The sequence below is a fragment of the Tympanuchus pallidicinctus genome, unplaced genomic scaffold (assembly GCF_026119805.1).
Source record: "Tympanuchus pallidicinctus isolate F22 unplaced genomic scaffold, pur_lepc_1.0 scaffold13, whole genome shotgun sequence".
Taxonomy (NCBI): domain Eukaryota; kingdom Metazoa; phylum Chordata; class Aves; order Galliformes; family Phasianidae; genus Tympanuchus; species Tympanuchus pallidicinctus.
The window spans coordinates 2,687,128-2,704,042 of record NW_026294648.1 but is presented as its reverse complement, the minus strand read 5'-3'; the positions used below and the strand labels follow the sequence as shown (position 1 = coordinate 2,704,042).

Sequence of the window (16,915 nt, the reverse complement as noted above, 5' to 3'; positions counted from 1 at the left end):
ACTGCCAGTTTTGTTTGTTTATTCTTTAGGATGCATCAAATTGTATGGTACAGATATGCTCTCAAAATGGTGTTCAGTTCCTCGGGGTATGTTGCTGACTAACATAAGAGCTGGTGTTGGACCCCCTGAATGGTAGGCTGTAGCCCTGCCTTGCTCCACTACAGCGTGGTCTTCCAGAGCAGCTTTTGCCCCGTGTCAGCAGTTACTCAGGCTTTTTTCATGCTTAACTCTGTTTTTGCAACAGTAAAATATATGTGAATGTGTTCTATGTTTCATATCCTGTTAGAAAAATAATATGCCATAGAGCTGCATTTAGAGGCATTCAGCTTGAACAGTCCAGTCATGGAATAGAAGAAAGACACTGGAGAAAGACTATGAAACTTGTAACGCTGGGGGCGATTAACCATCAATTTCAATCGCAGTAAATAAAAAGAAACACCACCCTTAAGCAAGACTTTTATTTTCTGCCTTAAACAGATAAAAGCACATTTCTGATTTGAGGTAAACCATTAGAAGTAGTTTGCAGAGAGTATAAATGTCTCTAAAAATAAAACAGCAACACAAAGGTCATGACAAGACTTTCTTTTGTCTCTAGACCTTCATTAGGTAGTTCACACAGTAACTCTATACAAGCAATCTGGCTCAAACAACTGCACTGCTCGTTTGAAAGCCCAGTGTAACTGACAGGGAAAAAGGCCATGGCTGTGTTAGGACTGATGGAGAGTCATTGGTTGTCACTGCAGTTGGTCTCAGGCACTTGAACACCTAGTGTCACCTTGTTTATGAAAGCTCCTGCTGCACAGTACACTCCACTTCTGAACAATTTTGCCTACTTTGTAGCGTCCCGCTCAGGACTGTGCTCACCATTCTGGTCAGGTTCCCAATTGGAAACAACTCAGCAGAAGAGTGAAACCAGAACAACCAAATAATGGGAACTGTAGCCCTCGGCACCCCCACAGAACCACCTGGACAAGGCAGCACACTGACAAGAGATCAGCAAATGATCAGTTACCTCCTTAAAATTTCTGATAAATTTTGAAGATATATTTGGGATGATGAAGGAGCACACTGACATTTTTCCTTAGTCAAATCCACGCATCCAGCCCATTTTGGTAGGAGACTGGATGACATGGATGGAGCAAACCCAGTAATTATGGACAGATTAAGAGAGCGAACAAGATAAAAGCAATCAGTGGTCAGGTCTATTGCTGGTTGTGCATGAGATTCTGCCATTTCTTTTAGCAGCAACATTCCAAAGCAACAAAAGCCTTGACATGGAAATGGCTTACACTACATTATTTATTTTGTACAGGGAACTTGCATGAGTTACCTTGACCACAATCGTTTTTCTGCTAGTTAAATTGCTTGTACAGAGCACTTGTTAATCGTGACACACCAGCAAGTCTTCCTTTAGGCCTAAAAATCATCACTAGCTGCTTTTCCTGGTTTAATTTCATTTTATTACAATTCTTTGAAGAGCTTTTCTAAGAAGAGAAGTGAACAAATGATAGTCCTGCCAAGTCATGCTTCACAGTGAACCTAGTTTTTAAGGATGTTCAGTTACAGTCAGTATGTAAGTAACACTTAAGAGGTGCTTCAGAAGTAAACAAAGAATATTAATGCTTCTGTGTGACTGAATACATCAAGTATTCTTCAGTCCTTATTTATTTTCTAAGTATCTAAAAGTGATTTAACTTCTCAAAAACTCTTGGCTTTTTTAAAGCAGTTGTTGTTTCATCTGTAAGGCCCCGTTTAGCTCCTAAAAAGCCAAATTATTTGACATAATGCTGAATTATATTGCACCACAAATGAGTATGTGGACAAAGAGTCCCTTTTCTAAAGGGATTGCAGTGCAAGGCCCAGATCCTGCAGAAGCCAACACTAATCAAATTCAGTGGAATCTGTTGCACACAGATTCTGTGACTTAACTCTCATGCTTGTGCCTACAGTGTTAGGTTGTTAGTGAAAAGGTCTGGATTTCAACCCTAATAGTGAAAGAATAAAAAGAGTAATAGTCCTTTATTGCCAAAGTTGCAGTCTACTTTTGCACAGACATTTTTGGTGCATACTTCCTATTATGCACTTTCAGAGGAAGACAGATATTAGACCTGTACTGGTTTACTGCTGAATTTGAAGAGGAAGCTTAGGAGAAACATAATTCATTGTAATTCTGGACCTTTTGTAAGCATTGTTGCTGCTGCAACTTGTGAAACAGAAGTGGAATGTTACAAATGATCCTTTAAGATACAAAAATAGACTGTTCCTCACTGCATTCTACTTTTTCTTTGCATCTTGGGTATCCTTTTCTTCTTCATCAGAGTATACAGTGGGTTCCTCCCCGTCCTTCAGCAGCTTACCAACGTGGTGATACTTAACTGAAAATTGGAAACAAATGAAAGTAAAAATCAAGTCATTATTCTGCCATGAAAATGTACTTTTTGTAACTCATATTGGTTTCCTAATTTAACAAAACGTGCCTAATTGTAAAGAAACACGTCTGAACTCCGTGTTGCAAACGGGAGAGAAGAAAAAGAAAAAAGCCAAAATAAAGTACCTGAACTGCTGTTAATGTTCTAACAAGTGAAGGGAACACCAAAGTTTATGAGATACAGCTGTCCTGTTGGCTGAGCCAGAAGATGGATGAATGTAGGCGTGTAAAAGGAGGGAACTCATCCAGCTAAAGAAGCAGAATCGTGGATTGCATTATTGCTCTCGCCATGCCAAAGCTAGTTTTTGAACTAATGGTGTTGTTGGAATATTTTAGTTACACAAATATATACGTACAGGTAACTTGAACTTCTTGTGATGTATGCTGCCTGTACCCAGCAGGGCTGCAAAGAGATCCTTTCTCCTGAGATAAAGATGGATCTACTGACTGGTTATGCAGCTAATAAACTTCTGCTTTGAGCCCTTTTTTGAACAGGTAAAAAAATATCTAAGAACTGAGAACAATGATATGTTGCCCACCTGTCAATTTCAAAGCAGAAGATACCTCTTATAGTCGGCATTTCGTACTGGCATTGTTATTATAATAGGAATTTAAAGCAACTAATTGTCACATTTACTAGAAGCACAGCAAACAGGGCACAGTTTACTGACAGTCCTACTGTTTGACTCTTGGAATGGTAGATTTGAACACTGGGTTAGGTTAGAAATTTGGTAGCATAGTTCTATTTTCTGGAACACAGTTGGCATCGTAAAACAACCTTTAACAGACTTGATTAAGACTGAGTCAAAATAGTAGGGGGTGTGCCAGGTCAAGACTGAGACTAATGGCATTACGTGAAGGAAAGTCCATGCCAGCACAGTAGAGGTCAACACAGCAATCTCCTTAAACTCTGGCTGGAAGTTCTTTTTGAGTAACAAGTTGGAATATGCTGGAATTGCACCTTAAGAACTAACACTACCAAAGCACAGAGAACACAGGGCAACTACGATAATGACTTCCTTCTGTTAATTTTAGAACAAATATACCAAGAGTGCAAGCTGCCTTTTCCTTTGCTGCTCTGACTATCGCTGGCAAGGTAATGGCCAGAGATAGCATTTGTCTGATCATCAGAAGAAGTCAGCTGGACAGTTCTGCACAGATCTGAGAAAGCCACCATCAGGGCAATGCAGAATAATTTACTTAGGGTTCAAAGCTGTACCAAGAGCTCAGAAGGGAGAAGGCTTGGTTCAAACAGCCTTCGAAACTCAAAATAAAAAATGCCAAGAAGCAATAATTCAAATGTTACTTCTGAGAAGCTGAATGGGACTTCATTTTTCAAAGCTTCAAAGCTAATTAATTGCCTTTATAGATGGTATCTTTATTGTATCAGAGGCATGTTCCTTACTCCTAATTCCTGATAACTTTTTAGATGGTCTTACACATTTGTCCTATGACAAGAGTGTTTCCATCCAGTTCACTGTCCTGTAAGACGGAGGGAGGGAGGGAAAGAGGGAGAACACAGGGAAAACCTGACATCTCTCATCGTTTTCTGAATAACAGAAATTCTAATTGATAAACTTAAGTTTATCAATTAGAATTGTAAGTAAACTTAAGCTAACTCAAAGTAAGCTTCCGGACTGGTGCTTCAAATTGGCAACAGCCCTTTCACTGCTGCTTCCCTGATTACACGCTGGTTAGCCACTTATTTGTCAACAGGTTTATAATTACTTACAAGTGAATTGTGACTCCCAGTCCCTCAAGGTCTCTTGCTGTGTAGCGTTGAGATCAGAGAGGTCGTCATAGTCATCCTTCAGAGCCTCCTTATCCAGGCAGAAAGTGGCAAGACCTCGGGATGCATCTCTCCCAGCAAAAATCCCATACGGGCCATCTTCAAAATAAAAACGTAAGCACTGTTATTACAGCAGTAACTGGTGCTGTGTGATCTTCCAGGATTACAGCCCCCAACTGAAACAGATTATGAGTTCCTGCCCTGTTCTGAGGAACTCAAATTCCTGAAATGTTTTCAGACTTTATTCTACTTGCCAATAAAGAAAAACGGAGGAAGAGAACAAGAAATAAGACAATAAGACGTGGAGAAATACTGAGTCTGTTGGAACTTCAGTCAACCAGGCAACAGTGTGTGGAGCACAGCAAGAGGGAGGGAATCAGCACACGGAGTGCCCTCAGAAAGTGGAACAAAGGGCAGGTTTGCAAGTCTGAGGCGAAACAGAGTGTTTGTAAGAGATGCTCTAGACTTCAAGAGCTGGAAGGATAAAAACTCGATTGAAAATGTGCAGCAGACGCTGGACATTACTAACGTGGAAGAGATACCTGTTAAAATACAAGATGACCAAAGCGTGCAGGTCGCAGCAGATCGGGGATTCCTTATCAAACAGGCTCTTGCTACACGCCCTTACTGATTAACTCGCATGACAAACATGTTGCAACTGGACACTGCGAGTTCGTAGTGCAGATTGCAGGAGCACTGTGAACTCTAACCTGCCTGCCGCCTTGCACGCCTCTCGGCACGCCGTTTGCTGCGTTCATAAGAAGGATCTCACCTTTCCTCACAAAAGAAAACCAGCTGGCCCCACCCTGCGACGAGCCGCTCACATTTCACACTGTCCAGAAAGGGCACATTTAAGGCACGGCCACGAAGCTCGCGGCGTTCAGCTCGCGCAGACACAGAAGTGCAGGTGGCACCCCGCTAGCTCGGCGGAACAGCGCGGTTTCTCCCTCGGAGCCCTCTGCTAGAAGCCCGGCGCGGTCGATCTCTGCCCCCTGATAGAGATAGCTCAACCCGTCTCGCTACGTATTTCTTTAAGACAAACATTATGCAACAGAGCAGCGCACAACCAGCTCCGGGGATGCCACGTCCGCCCCGGGAGCGCGGGGCCGGCAGTGCGGCTCGGCGCAACGCGGGGTGCGGAGGAGCTCCCAGGGGCAGCGCGTTGCGACATCTCCGACTCAGCCCCGAGCCCAGCCCCGCAGCCCGCCCCTCACCCGGCCCGTAGAACTTGCTGGCGCGGGTCACGTCGAACACCTTCCCGTTGACGGCCATGAGGATGCGCGGGTCGCGCACGCCGTCGTAGGGCCGCAGCTGCTCCAGCGTGAAGTCGCGGCGCTTCATCTTGGGCAGCGGCGCCGGACCCGCCTCGCCCGGCTGCGCCTCGGGCCGCTCGCCCCGCAGGATCTGGTAGAGCAGGAAGAGGCAGAGGCCCAGCAGACTCAGGTTGAGCGGCGAGCCCACGATCTCCATCAGCAGGCCGCCCCCCTCGCTCGCCGCCGCCTCTTCGCCCGCCATCGCCGGCTCCTCGGCGGCCATCGGTTCGGCTGCGCTCCGGCACGGCGAGCTGCGGGGCGGGCCGGGGCGGGGCGGGGCGGGAGGCGGCCGAGGGGCGGGAGGCGGGAGGTGGGAGGCGGCGGCGCTCCGGCCGGCAGGGGGCGCTGTGAGCGCGGCGATGGCACGAGGGGAGCGCCGCCATGCTGCGCCCCGCGCGGCGGGCTGATGGGGGTCCGGTTCGGGCTCCTCCGCAACAAAACCGCAGAGCAGCGGCTGCGATGTTATGATGTTATAATTTTATAACGTGCCATTTGTCGGCTGCTCTGTTCAATGTTTTTGTCACTGGAGATAATAGCCGAATAAAGTGAAAGATAAGGAAGTACTGATGTCTTCATCTGATTAATTCTGGGCTCACGCACGCAGAGCAGCACGTTGCTATCACCTGCCCCTCCGTGGGTTGTTTTGGGTCTGAGTGTTTGTGTAAATGGTGTCCTCACCACCAGTCCAGAGGAACATAAATTCCTGCCCGGTCAGTGTCCTTTTGCCCTCAGCGCAGGTGGGAGCCGGTCCGTGGGGCACTGGGTGCAGAGCCAGCCAATGCACTGCCTATTGCTCACTGTCAGAAGCAGCTGCAGCTCTGTGACCCACCGGGGCTGTTGTTTACACAGAATGGCAGGGGTCGGAAGGGACCTCTGGAGATCTTTGAGTCCAAGCCCCTGCTAAAGCAGCAGGTCGCACAGGTGGGCATCCGGATGGGTCTGGAATATCTCTATAGAAGGAGGCTGCACCACCTTTCCAGCAGATCATGCCCTGCCTTATGCTGATGTGTGCAGCAATTCCTCCCCAAGTACAAGACTCTACACTTGCTCCTGTTGAACCTCGTCAGGTTCCTCTCTGCCCAGCTCTCCAGCCTGTCCAGGTCTCGCTGAATGGCAGCACAGCCCTCAGGTGTGTCAGCCACTCCTCCCAGCTTTGTATCATCAGCAAACTTGCTGAGGGTGGGCTCTATCCCTTCCTCCAGGGCACTGATGGAGATGTTGAACAAGACCGGACCCCACACCAACCCCAGGGGAAAACCACTAAAAACAGGCCTCCAACCAGACTTTGTGCTGCTGATCATGACTCTCTGAGCTCTGCCAGGCAGCAAGTTCTCAACCCATCTCACTGTGTGCTCCTCTAACCCGCACTTCATGAGCTTCATTACAAGGATGCTGTGGGAGACAGTGTCAAATACCCTGCTGAAGTCAAGGTATGCAGCATCCATTGCTCTGCCTCCATCTTCCCAGCCAGTGATGACATCATAGAAGGCTACCAGGGTGTTCAAATATGATTTCCTCTTGGTCAATCCATATTGACTACTCCTGATAACCTGCTCTTCCAGCTGCTTGGAGATGTTTGGGAGTTCTGTCTCTGAGCTCTGAGGTGTTCAGCAGTTGGCTCTGTGCCTCAAGGTGTGGGGTTTGGTTCCACCTGCTGCCTGGCTCGGGAAATTCCATGCTCTATCGATCAGCACATGAAGCTGATCTTCATCGGTGGGTGCTGGCTTTTGTTCCCATCTGCTGTGGAGCTGGGAGAAGGAGGCTCGTTGTTTCATCGATCCAATACTGAGATCTGTGGTGGGTAATGAGGCAGCTTTGGGTTTCGATCCTGTTTGGGACACTGGATAAATCTTGTGAGAATTATTGAAATGAGGGGCTGTATTGCCTTGATGGTGCTCAGTTCTGCTCAATGCAGGTATTGAGATGCTATTAGATTTTGTTGTGCTGATATTACATGTTAGAGAACTAGATGGAAAAAGAGAAAACTATTGGGATATCTTTCTTTCATTGCTTCCATTTTGTTCAAGAGAAACCCAAACACCAAAATAACCCAGCCTGGAATTTGACCATGAACTAAGACACTGGAGGGAGGAAAAATAAGCTCTGTTTGTGCCCAGTATCCCAGAGAAACCATGCAAGGGCAGTTCATTCTTAGATAAAGGAGGGCCAAGATTGATAAAATCTCAAGTTATCTCCCACATAAACACTGGCACCACAAGTTAAGTGACTTAACTTTACGCTCCTCTTTTTTTCTTAACTTTCTGTCATACCCAAATGTATTGAGATGTGTCTTATCTGGGGAAAAATGAGAACAGATACTTAGAAATAAATGCACATTTAAAAAGATGATGATACATCACTTGGAATTACCTACATTCATGAGTCCCTCGTTACACATTTGCCAGTAGCACCCTTGTTTGGCAGTGCATTTAAATGGAACTGAGGTTCTGGGCAGAACTGAGTCGGCACCAGCTAAATAGCACAGGCTTTAGCTGTGCTCCCACAGTCACTTCTTGCCATTCTATAGACAACAATCTTTTCCTCCTCGAAGCCATGGTTAACAGCAGAATCCACGAGAAGGGTCGATGAAGGATTCTCCTTGTTGAAGAAGAGAATGAATTGAAGAAAATGGCATTGGAACTCAGGTAGATTTCATGTCCTTACAAATCAAAGCGGGTCAAACTGTTTCTAAGTATTCCTGCTTTCTTCTTTTTTTTTTTTTTTTAAATACCCAGTATAAATCTTTATAAAACTTTCTGACAAGGAAAAAGAAATGAATGACAAGGAGCTGTAATCTCACTCTTCTCTTACTGACTGGTACCAACCTGTGCCAAGGAAACAGAATCCCTCCCTCATCTCAGAGCTCCAGTTGGCCAAACATGCCCTCAGTGTTGGCTGCAGACTTTAGATTAAGCTGTCTCTAGAGCAGGTCTGTTCCAGGTGCAGAGAGCTGGCACCTGGCCTAGGAATGCCCCGAGTTGTGTCCAGCTCCCAGACCAGAAGCACACACCATCTTTCTGATGGACATTTTAAAAAGCTCCATCACGTTACAGTTTATTTTTCTAACTGTCATCCAGCTCCGTGCTGCAAGGAAGAACTCTGCTCCGTGAAGTTGGCAGCAGGCTGAAAGCTCTCAAGGTCCCATCATTCCTGGAGATACATGCCTAAATACCTGCAGCACAAAACAGCTCCAGATGGGATTTATTTATTCACTTATTGTAACCAAATTTTAGAAGATGTCTCCGGCAGGGGCATCGGACAGACAGACCGCTCAGAAGGAAAAGCCTGCTGGAGCTTGCCACTCCAACCTCCCCCTGGTAGCATCGCCTCTGCGTTTGCTGCCAGGATGCTGGCTTTCCACTCCTTTGTGCCAAACAGGGCTGGCGGTGACTGGGAGGGGAGGAAGGGCGTCTGCGGTGACTGTGCGAGGGTTTGGAGACGTCTCGTTGTCTTTGAACCATAGGAAAAGTTCTAGGTGTGAATTCTCAATCTGGGCTCCTCGTTTTGAAAGGCAGCCAGTGTCGAAAACAAGCTGGGCAGCCTGACAAGCTGTGTGCGCTTTGGAAGAGGGAGGAGAAAGGAAAATGTGGGATGGTGTGATTCTTGCAATGTAACAGTCTTGGTACCCCTAGAAAGCACAGTGCAGGACAGTGATGGAGTAAATACAATCCCTGACTTCCTGAAAGTAACTCCTTGGATTTGCTTAGAGCTCAGATGAGCCAGGAAGAATTTCTGTATAGAAAACAGCTGGATGACACGAAAGAAACAGCCCATTCACAGACTGAGGCAAATCAATCTTGCTGTTATTTCTCAGGGGGAGCAGGAAATACTCCCTCTGCTGGGTAGAGAAGTGCTGTGTGCACACGGCCTTTACGAGGACCAACTTTCACTCCCTCTGGAGATGGTCACTTGGCCCTTCTGGGGCACAAGCTGCCTGTTCCCAGCACTGTATCACTGACATCGGACCAGTTCTCTCAGCTCTGCTCAAGTGCCAAGTTTACCACACAGCAGGGCAGACTCCATCACTGTACACTGACAATCAGCTCCAGCATTAGTAGGGTCAACTTCAGAAGAAGGGATGCAGCAGTGAAGCAGGATGGCAGAGCTTTGATGTGGTGTGTTACTTACAGGAACACAAGATAGGAACAGATTCTCATCTCAGCATGAGTGACATTTCTGCTTCAAACAGTGCTCATTGCTTTCATATAACAGAGCTTTCATTGCCTTTCGTTCAGTGGTACAGGTGAGGGGAGGGTGGCTGAAAAAGAAAGCAGCAGTAGGAAGACGGACCTGTGGAAGCAGTCCCACTTGCTTGTTCCCCAAATCGCCTAGGTGCTCAGTTTCATTCGATACCCTTCCAAACACGAGCCACATTTCTACCTGTTGCAGAGCTTACTTACATCTTCGCTCGCTCTGACCGCAGCTCGGGCAGCCGAGCAGCACCCGGCGGCACGCGAACCCGGCACGCGTGCGAGAAGCGTTGCGGGAGGAACGGGGGCCGCGGGAGCAGCCAGAAGCACGACGCCGCACCGCACCGGGGGCGGCACCCCGTCCCGTCCCCGAGGAGCGCACTCGGAGCCCGGCGCCGCGGGAGGGGCCGCCGCGGGGCTGCGGAGCGGCTGGTGAGTGCGGCGGCGGGGCGGCGGGGCGGGTGCTCGTGGCGGGGCCGGGCGCGTTCCCGAGCAGGGCTGTGTACGCGTCGCTGCCGCCGCGCCGCCTTTGGAGCGCGAGGTCCGGCGTCCGCGTGAACCCGCAGCCCTTCGGGATCGGACCTCTGTGCCTGATGCCTCCGAGCAGCCGTCTGACTTAGGTGGGTTCGCCGGACTCGTCGCACTGATCGGTGCGAACGGGGCTTGGTTTTTGCCCCCTGCGTCGCTCCGGCACTGCCGGCCGTGTCCCGCACGAGTGCCGCCCCGGGACCGGGGGAGCGGGAGCCGCGCGGTGCGGGAGCCGGGCCGCGGCGGGGACGCGGTGAGAGCGGCGAAGGGAGCAGCCGAAAGATGCGCGGGCAGCCGCCGGGTCCCTGATGGTCCTTTTGCTTTTAGGAGCACGAACTCACAGACAGCCGCGTGTCGGGAGCAAAAGCGCAATCGCGCGTCTTTAGCGAATTGTGTGTGATACAGCTCTTGTGCCGGCAGGAGGGGCTCGAGTCGGGGCTCCGGTCGAGCTACCGAGCCGCGGGCGGTGCGAGCGGAGCGTCGCCGACCCCATCGAACCGCTTGCGGGCTCTCCGCTCTGCTCCAGCTCCTGCCTGGGCAGCGCCTCCCAGAGCCGTGCCTGCCCGCGTGTCCTCCGGCCACGTCCTGCGGGATGCCGAGCCTGGGCAGCCCTCCTGCAAACCCCGGCACCCGTCAGAGCCCTCCGGTGCAGGCCGAGAGACTCCAGCCCTGCAGTCGGGGTTTGGAAGGGGTGCACGTGTTCCCATTCCCTTGCGGTTTTCTGCTCTTTTCTGCTTTGCCTCGTCCTTTTGATACTTTGGAGGATTTGATGGAGGTGGCTTAGAGAATACTGCTGGGAACCCTTAAAACAGCCCTCGAAAGCCAAGTGTAAGAGCACTCTGTTCTTAACAGCTTCACGAATGTGAGTTTTCTATTTGTTTTGCTCTCACAGAATATATTTAATGACAATTAGGATTCCAGCACCTTTGTAGATTTGTGAGGAGAAATACAAATACGTGTCTTGCTGCTATAAAACATTCAGCTATGTACCTGTTCTGTGTGCTTTTTCTACTATGCAAAGCCAACTTATGTGAACCAAAATCAAACTTCTGAGTTTCCTACAAAGCTCTGGAATTAGAATACTTGTTTCACTTACGTTCCTTGCTTGTGATTTGATGGGAGCTTTCTGAAACCAGAATGTCTCGGATTGCTGTGACCAACAGGATGGAGATATGCCCAGTGCAGATCTGATGACTCAAAACTGTCTGTCCCTCAGGACCCACAGCACAGGTTTTGGCTGTATTGGACATTTGGGAAGCAGTTACTTCTGTAGATTTTTCTTCAGTCTTTCCTGCTGCCGCTAAGCACAAACTCAACCAAAAAGTTAAATTTGATGTCTTACGAAGTGTCCTGTTTCAGAATTAATGTTTGCCCCCGCTGGCAGTGTGGTTTAATTTACCAGTCCCAGTGCTGCAGGCAGCAGCGCAGCTGCTTTTTATTTTCACAGGAGAAGCTGGATGGTGGTCAGAGAAGAAGTGAGAAGTTCAGCTCGGTCCAAGCACCGCTTCGTACAGGGCTATTTATTTAAAATCCAAATAAATGTGTGTAGAGTCCACTGGTTATTTAGAATGTTTCACTAGGAAGCCCTGTCTGCGCATGCAGGTACTGGGATCGTGTGTAAGCGCTGAGGAAGGGTTGAGGTGTCCCTTGCTTTTTACCAGCTGGGAAAATGAGCACTCGGTGAACAACACTTTGTGTACATGGGAGAGAGTCTACAACATTTAATGCCAGCAAACACGTCTTTAATCCTTACTGCCTGATCTCTGCTAAAATCCACTACGACTTTGACCAGAAAGCTTATTGCATTCGATACTGCTGAAGAGATCTGTTCCTATATATGTATTTATTTCTATGAAAACTGTATAAATGAAAAGAAAGCACACGTTGGTGTGGCCAACTAGGGAGTTGAATTATTTTTCCCCCCTGAGGATTTGCAGTAATCCTCATGTTTGTATTGCGGTGTGGTTGTTCTCAATATCTTTAGTTACGTAACGTAAGCACCCAGCTGTGTCATAAGTCAGGCAGAGGACAGAGCCCTGTGACTGCCGTCCCTGCCGCAGTCTGCAACGACAGGTGATGATCTGGGGAGCTGCTCTCGGTGCAAGGACTCTCGCTGTTTTCAGTGAGCTCTGGATGTGGCCCGGTCTCGAGCTGCAGTGGCTTGACTTTATTGGAAAGCCACCAGAATCATGTTGAGTCATGCGTACGCAGATGCACACACATCCTATGAAAGTCTAAAATAGCTTTCAAAAGCCATGCCAACGCCATAGATGCCATCTGAATTTCATCAGTTTCTTCTAAATTAATTCAGTAACATCATGAGACTTTGTTACTTTGATGTTGGTTTTAGTGGAAATGCTGTCCTGTCCCCCGTCATTCCCTCAGATGAGTTTCAAGAGGGCTGCCTATTCTTCAGCCCATTTAAGCTCAGTCTATTGCTTACGCATAAAGCTGTGTGCATTTCTCTCCATCTGGAGGGCCTTATCTCCATATCTTTGGTTGACATCTTGTATGTGCAATGGAAGGAGTACTGCAGGTCAGAACTTGAAACCACCTCTTTGGCAAGCAGCAAATGCTAAGATTTGCAGCTGATGGTGTTAACAAGGATCATTTCAACTTATATTCCTCCATCATTGTTGCCAACTACTGCAGTTTCCCCATAATCTCATGCGATCTCTTCATCATAGCTCACACAGAGAAATGGTCATGCAAGATGCTAAATCTTCTGACTGACTAACAAAGCAAAGCCAGGCAAAAAAGCCCAAATACACAGCCCCAAAGCTTGAAACAGGACCTGTAGTGGTTCAGAAACTGAACACAAAGGGAGTGCCAAATGTTATTTCCAAAATACCCACTTGTTGCATAGTTTTGCTGACTCAAGGGGGTTGAATTTGGGGTGACCGCAACTCCTCAAAGCACTTAAGACTGTAGGAAGTAATGAGGATCTGATTTCACAGCTCCTCTGTAAGTTGTTCCTTAAACGTCTGTAGGGTAAAACAGAGGTTAGAGCTCATGATTTTACTTTGCTTTGCTTAGAAGTCGAGCTAACCTCAGCCAAATGGTAGGCCAGGAGTTGCACAGCTTCTCGCGCTTTCGCTGCTGTGCGTTGGATTGTCACCTGCTGTTCCAGCCCCTTCCCCTTCCTGCCCAACAAGCAGCTCTTTAATTCCACTGACATGAAGAAGCCGTCACCATTAAATATGAAAATCTGTTAAATAGAATTGCTATCATTTGTCAGAAAACGTCGCAGCAGTTTGCAGTTGACCTTGTCTTAGGCTTTCTCCCAGTCTACACTTGGTAAGACCATTTCTGCATTCCATGGGGTGGCATGGGAGGGATAGCACACATGGGTCAGGCTGCTGCGCACTGAATCTTTGCTGAATCTTTGCTCTTTTGAGAGCCAATGCTCTTTTTAAACATAATCATTCATAATCATTTCTAGTTTAAGAGACTTGGAGTTGCAGCCTGTCCCACGCCATCTGCGGACATTTCCTCACCCTGGCCTGCAGTACAAGGCAAAGCAGCATTGTTCCCAGGCTCGTTGCTGACTCACTGCACGTGACTGCAGCCAGGTAACAGGGACCTGAGGCTCTTCTTCCCATCTCAGGATAAATCTTGTCTCTGTGACTCAAAAAACCATTCATATCTTCTGGTGTACTGGAAGTGCTGGGCAGGGGAAGGCTTAGAAAAGATGCATTCTCTCAACCTGTTTTCTGTCAAAGTGGTGCCAGGATTTCTGAGCTCTGAATTTACCTTCTGTTTTGTGTGATAGATTTCACTGCTCAGCTGGGAGAAGCAAAAGGGTGAGGGAGAGAAAGAGAGGCAGCCCGGCTGTGTGGTTTATGTGGTATTTGAGAAATGGGCCAAGAGCTTCTATGTAAATTTAAACTGCAGTCCCATATATACAGTATATTTATCCAGGAATATGCTACAAGCTGGGAATATGTATTAGCATGCTTTCTTGACTTTGTTGCTGTTTCAAGCAATGCGTTTCATTTAAGTCTGCCAGGAAATGATTTAGCACCTCAGAGGCAGCTCGTGGGTTTATATAACTGACTCTTTAAATCTTGATTAAAAAAAAGGGAGATGGGAAGATGATGTTATTGAGAATGGGGCATAGAAAAGCTCCCGTGCACTGGGAAAGTAAAGTCACCTGGAGCTGCTATTTCAGAACAGCTGTGTGGAAGTTCCTTTCAGAATTCTTTGTTCTTTCTTTGCAGATACACGAGGAAAGATGGTATTTCCAGGTGTGTAGAGCTGTACAGTTTCAAAGTTGTCAGTCCTTTGGAAGAGGCATAGCTTGCAGCCGTTCCCCTTCAGAGTGTGTTTCAAAACCACAGGGTGGTGGATTTGCTTACTCTTGAGAGTTCAGGAGCAGTAATGATAGAGTGAGCAGAAGCACAGTGAACAGCCTACACGTATAATGTTAACTACCAACATGGACTTCTTTAAGCACTGATTTTTTAAAGTCCTTTCCTTTTGGGGGGATGCAGCCTTTGTGCATTATCGCTTTGTTGCCACAGTGATGTCTGAAGATTTGATGAATGTTAAACTCCTAATGCTATGATATTTTATTGTGGAAGAAAATATATTAAAATGTTAAGGTTCTTAAAATAAATCAGCTTAAAGCAAGAAATCAGAGTCAAGGAAAGGCTATCATATATCACTGAAGTTCTTACTTTAGTTGATTTGTTGAGCTCATAGACTGTGCTAAGGGTTATGTGCTGTGGTTTTAATGAGAAGCAGTGTGAAATTGTGTTAAGAGGAAAGAGAAAAAGGGGAGCAAAGCAGCACCCAAAGAGTGGTGAAAGACCCTTTCCCTGTGCAGGGGATTTTGCATGCGTAACGTATGTGGGACTCTCCAGAGATGACGTACCTGCTGGTTTTGTAGCAACCTCTGAGCAGAGGAAAAGCTTCATCATGTCAACAGCTTTACTGATGACTAGTAGTCACTCTGCAGTGCTCAGTGATATTCCCTTGGGATTTGTTATGGTTATTTTACTCATATCTCATTATTTTTAGCAATTACATATGAATTTATGGTGGAAAAACTTTATGCAACCTAGGGGAAATATCCAGAATCTCAGCAGTATTTGTACTTGGTTACAGTTGCCTTAGTGAAAGAGTAAAACTCATCCACTGTGAGAAAATAATGCAGTCTTGGTATTCTGCAATCAAGAAAGCAACTCAAATCCATCCTGTAACTTCTCTTAGCAACCTTTCATTGCTTTTAAAGGCAATCTAGTCTGTAATTCACATCATATATAAATATTCCTTAATAAATGGAGATCTTGCTTAGCATTTGTGTCCAAAGGTAGCTGAGCGCAGAGCAAGCCGTGCCTTGTCCTTAGGCTGCACACTGGCTTATGTCCAGGCAGTGCCTTAGTTTGTCCCCTTGCAGGCAGTATTGGTGCATTAACCTCTGTGCTGTACTCACAGGAGCTGTTTCATGGCCTGATCTGTGTTTGCCTTCTCACATAGGTGCTGCTAAAACCAGCAGAAGAGATGGGTGACTTTTCAGCTCATGGCACAGGGTGACAAGTGCTCCTTGTCCCAGTGGGATTTGTGTTGGCTGGTATTTCACTGGATGGAAGCTGCCATAATGGAAGCAAGAAGTTGGTACCCAAAGCCAACACTGTTGGATCTCAAGTGTGTTGTGTCTGGGCCAGCAAGGTGGACCAGAGTGGTGGGGCTGGATAGTGGCATTTGTCCTGGGAGAGCTGTACATATCTCCTAAACCACTTCATAGAGCAGAAGGAGGACGATGGACTTCAATTTGTCATGACTCAAGTAGCTTTTTCAGATACTGCTGCTCCCGTGGCAGTAGATGGACCTGTCAGCTCAGCACTTGCTTAAGCTCTGTAGTTGTACCCTTTGAAATGGGATGGACCAAGCTGAGTTCCAGTTCAAGCATGTGTTTAAGTGACTTGGTGACTCAGAACTGTAATTCATTCAACAGTTTTAGGTAAAATTCTTCTGCAATTAGCATATTTCCTGCTTTTAGATATCTAATCATTAGGTATTTTTCCCTTCCCATTACGATGGGAGCAGTGCCAGCATATGTAAGAGACAGTTGGGAACAAACTGGATATTTAAAGATTCCCAGAACTTGAATCTGAGAAATATGTGAGGCTGCTGTGTCAGGACTCTGCTGGGGTATGGAACTGTTCTGGCAACATCGTCTCAATATGGGATATGTTTTATTATGTGATGATTTTAAAACTCTGGGCAGGCTGGGCCAAGTTATGAGGTGGAGCAATTGATTTCTAGTTTAACTCAGCCTTTTGATGCCAGTGATTCTGTAGGAGTTCCCACAGCTGAAGCCTAGCTAGTGAACTAAGTTATCTTAGATATTTATAGGGTGCCTATTCTTGTAGGGTCTTTCTAACCATCGTTACAGAGAGAGGGAGGATGGGAAAAGGCTCCAAAACACAGTTCCAGGCACCAGGAGCTTTGGGTTCAGTCTTGGTTTGTGGTTTCTGGAAGAGTCACTGGATTGCTCTGCCTCAGTTCCCCATCTGTATCCGCAGTAAGACTGCATTCTGTGCAGAGGGACACAGGTCTGGCGCTTGTGATTAATCTTGCAGATACCAAGTGGTGGGAGTAAATTTATTATTACTCAGTGCATTCGACTTGTTTTGCAGTTTGTGAAATGAAACAGATACTG

The 16,915-nt window shown here is 47.0% G+C and overlaps 2 protein-coding genes across 3 annotated transcripts in view; one reads left to right on the top strand and one right to left on the bottom strand.

Annotated features, from left to right (window-relative positions):
* Positions 1–443: 443 nt before the first annotated feature.
* PGRMC1 (progesterone receptor membrane component 1) lies at positions 444–5,786 on the bottom strand. The gene is made up of 3 exons (XM_052673368.1): positions 5,432–5,786; positions 4,161–4,316; positions 444–2,375 (listed from the first exon to the last, which is right to left on the bottom strand). Exons 1-3 carry the CDS (start codon positions 5,751–5,753, stop codon positions 2,275–2,277), a joined length of 579 nt encoding a protein of 192 aa, XP_052529328.1. The 5' UTR covers positions 5,754–5,786; the 3' UTR covers positions 444–2,274.
* A 4,420-nt stretch (positions 5,787–10,206) lies between these two features.
* KIAA1210 (KIAA1210 ortholog) overlaps positions 10,207–16,915 on the top strand; it is a 52,272-nt gene continuing 45,563 nt past the window's right edge. The window contains exon 1 of one of the 2 annotated variants that reach the window (XM_052673349.1): positions 10,207–10,340. The gene's annotated coding sequence lies outside the window, so the exon portion shown is untranslated. Of the gene's footprint in view, positions 10,341–10,740; positions 11,111–16,915 lie in introns of those variants that run through there. The other variant, XM_052673350.1, reaches the window with a different exon arrangement.

Coding starts and splice junctions, on each gene's coding strand:
- PGRMC1 (XM_052673368.1), bottom strand. CDS start 5,753: ATGGCCGCCGAGGAGCCGGCGATGGCGGGCGAAGAGGCGGCGGCGAGC. Junction 4,317..5,431: donor CAGCAAGTTCTACGGGCCGG/GTGAGGGGCGGG, acceptor TTTATTTTGAAG/ATGGCCCGTATGGGATTTTT. Junction 2,376..4,160: donor CTGGGAGTCACAATTCACTT/GTAAGTAATTAT, acceptor TCCAATTTTCAG/TTAAGTATCACCACGTTGGT.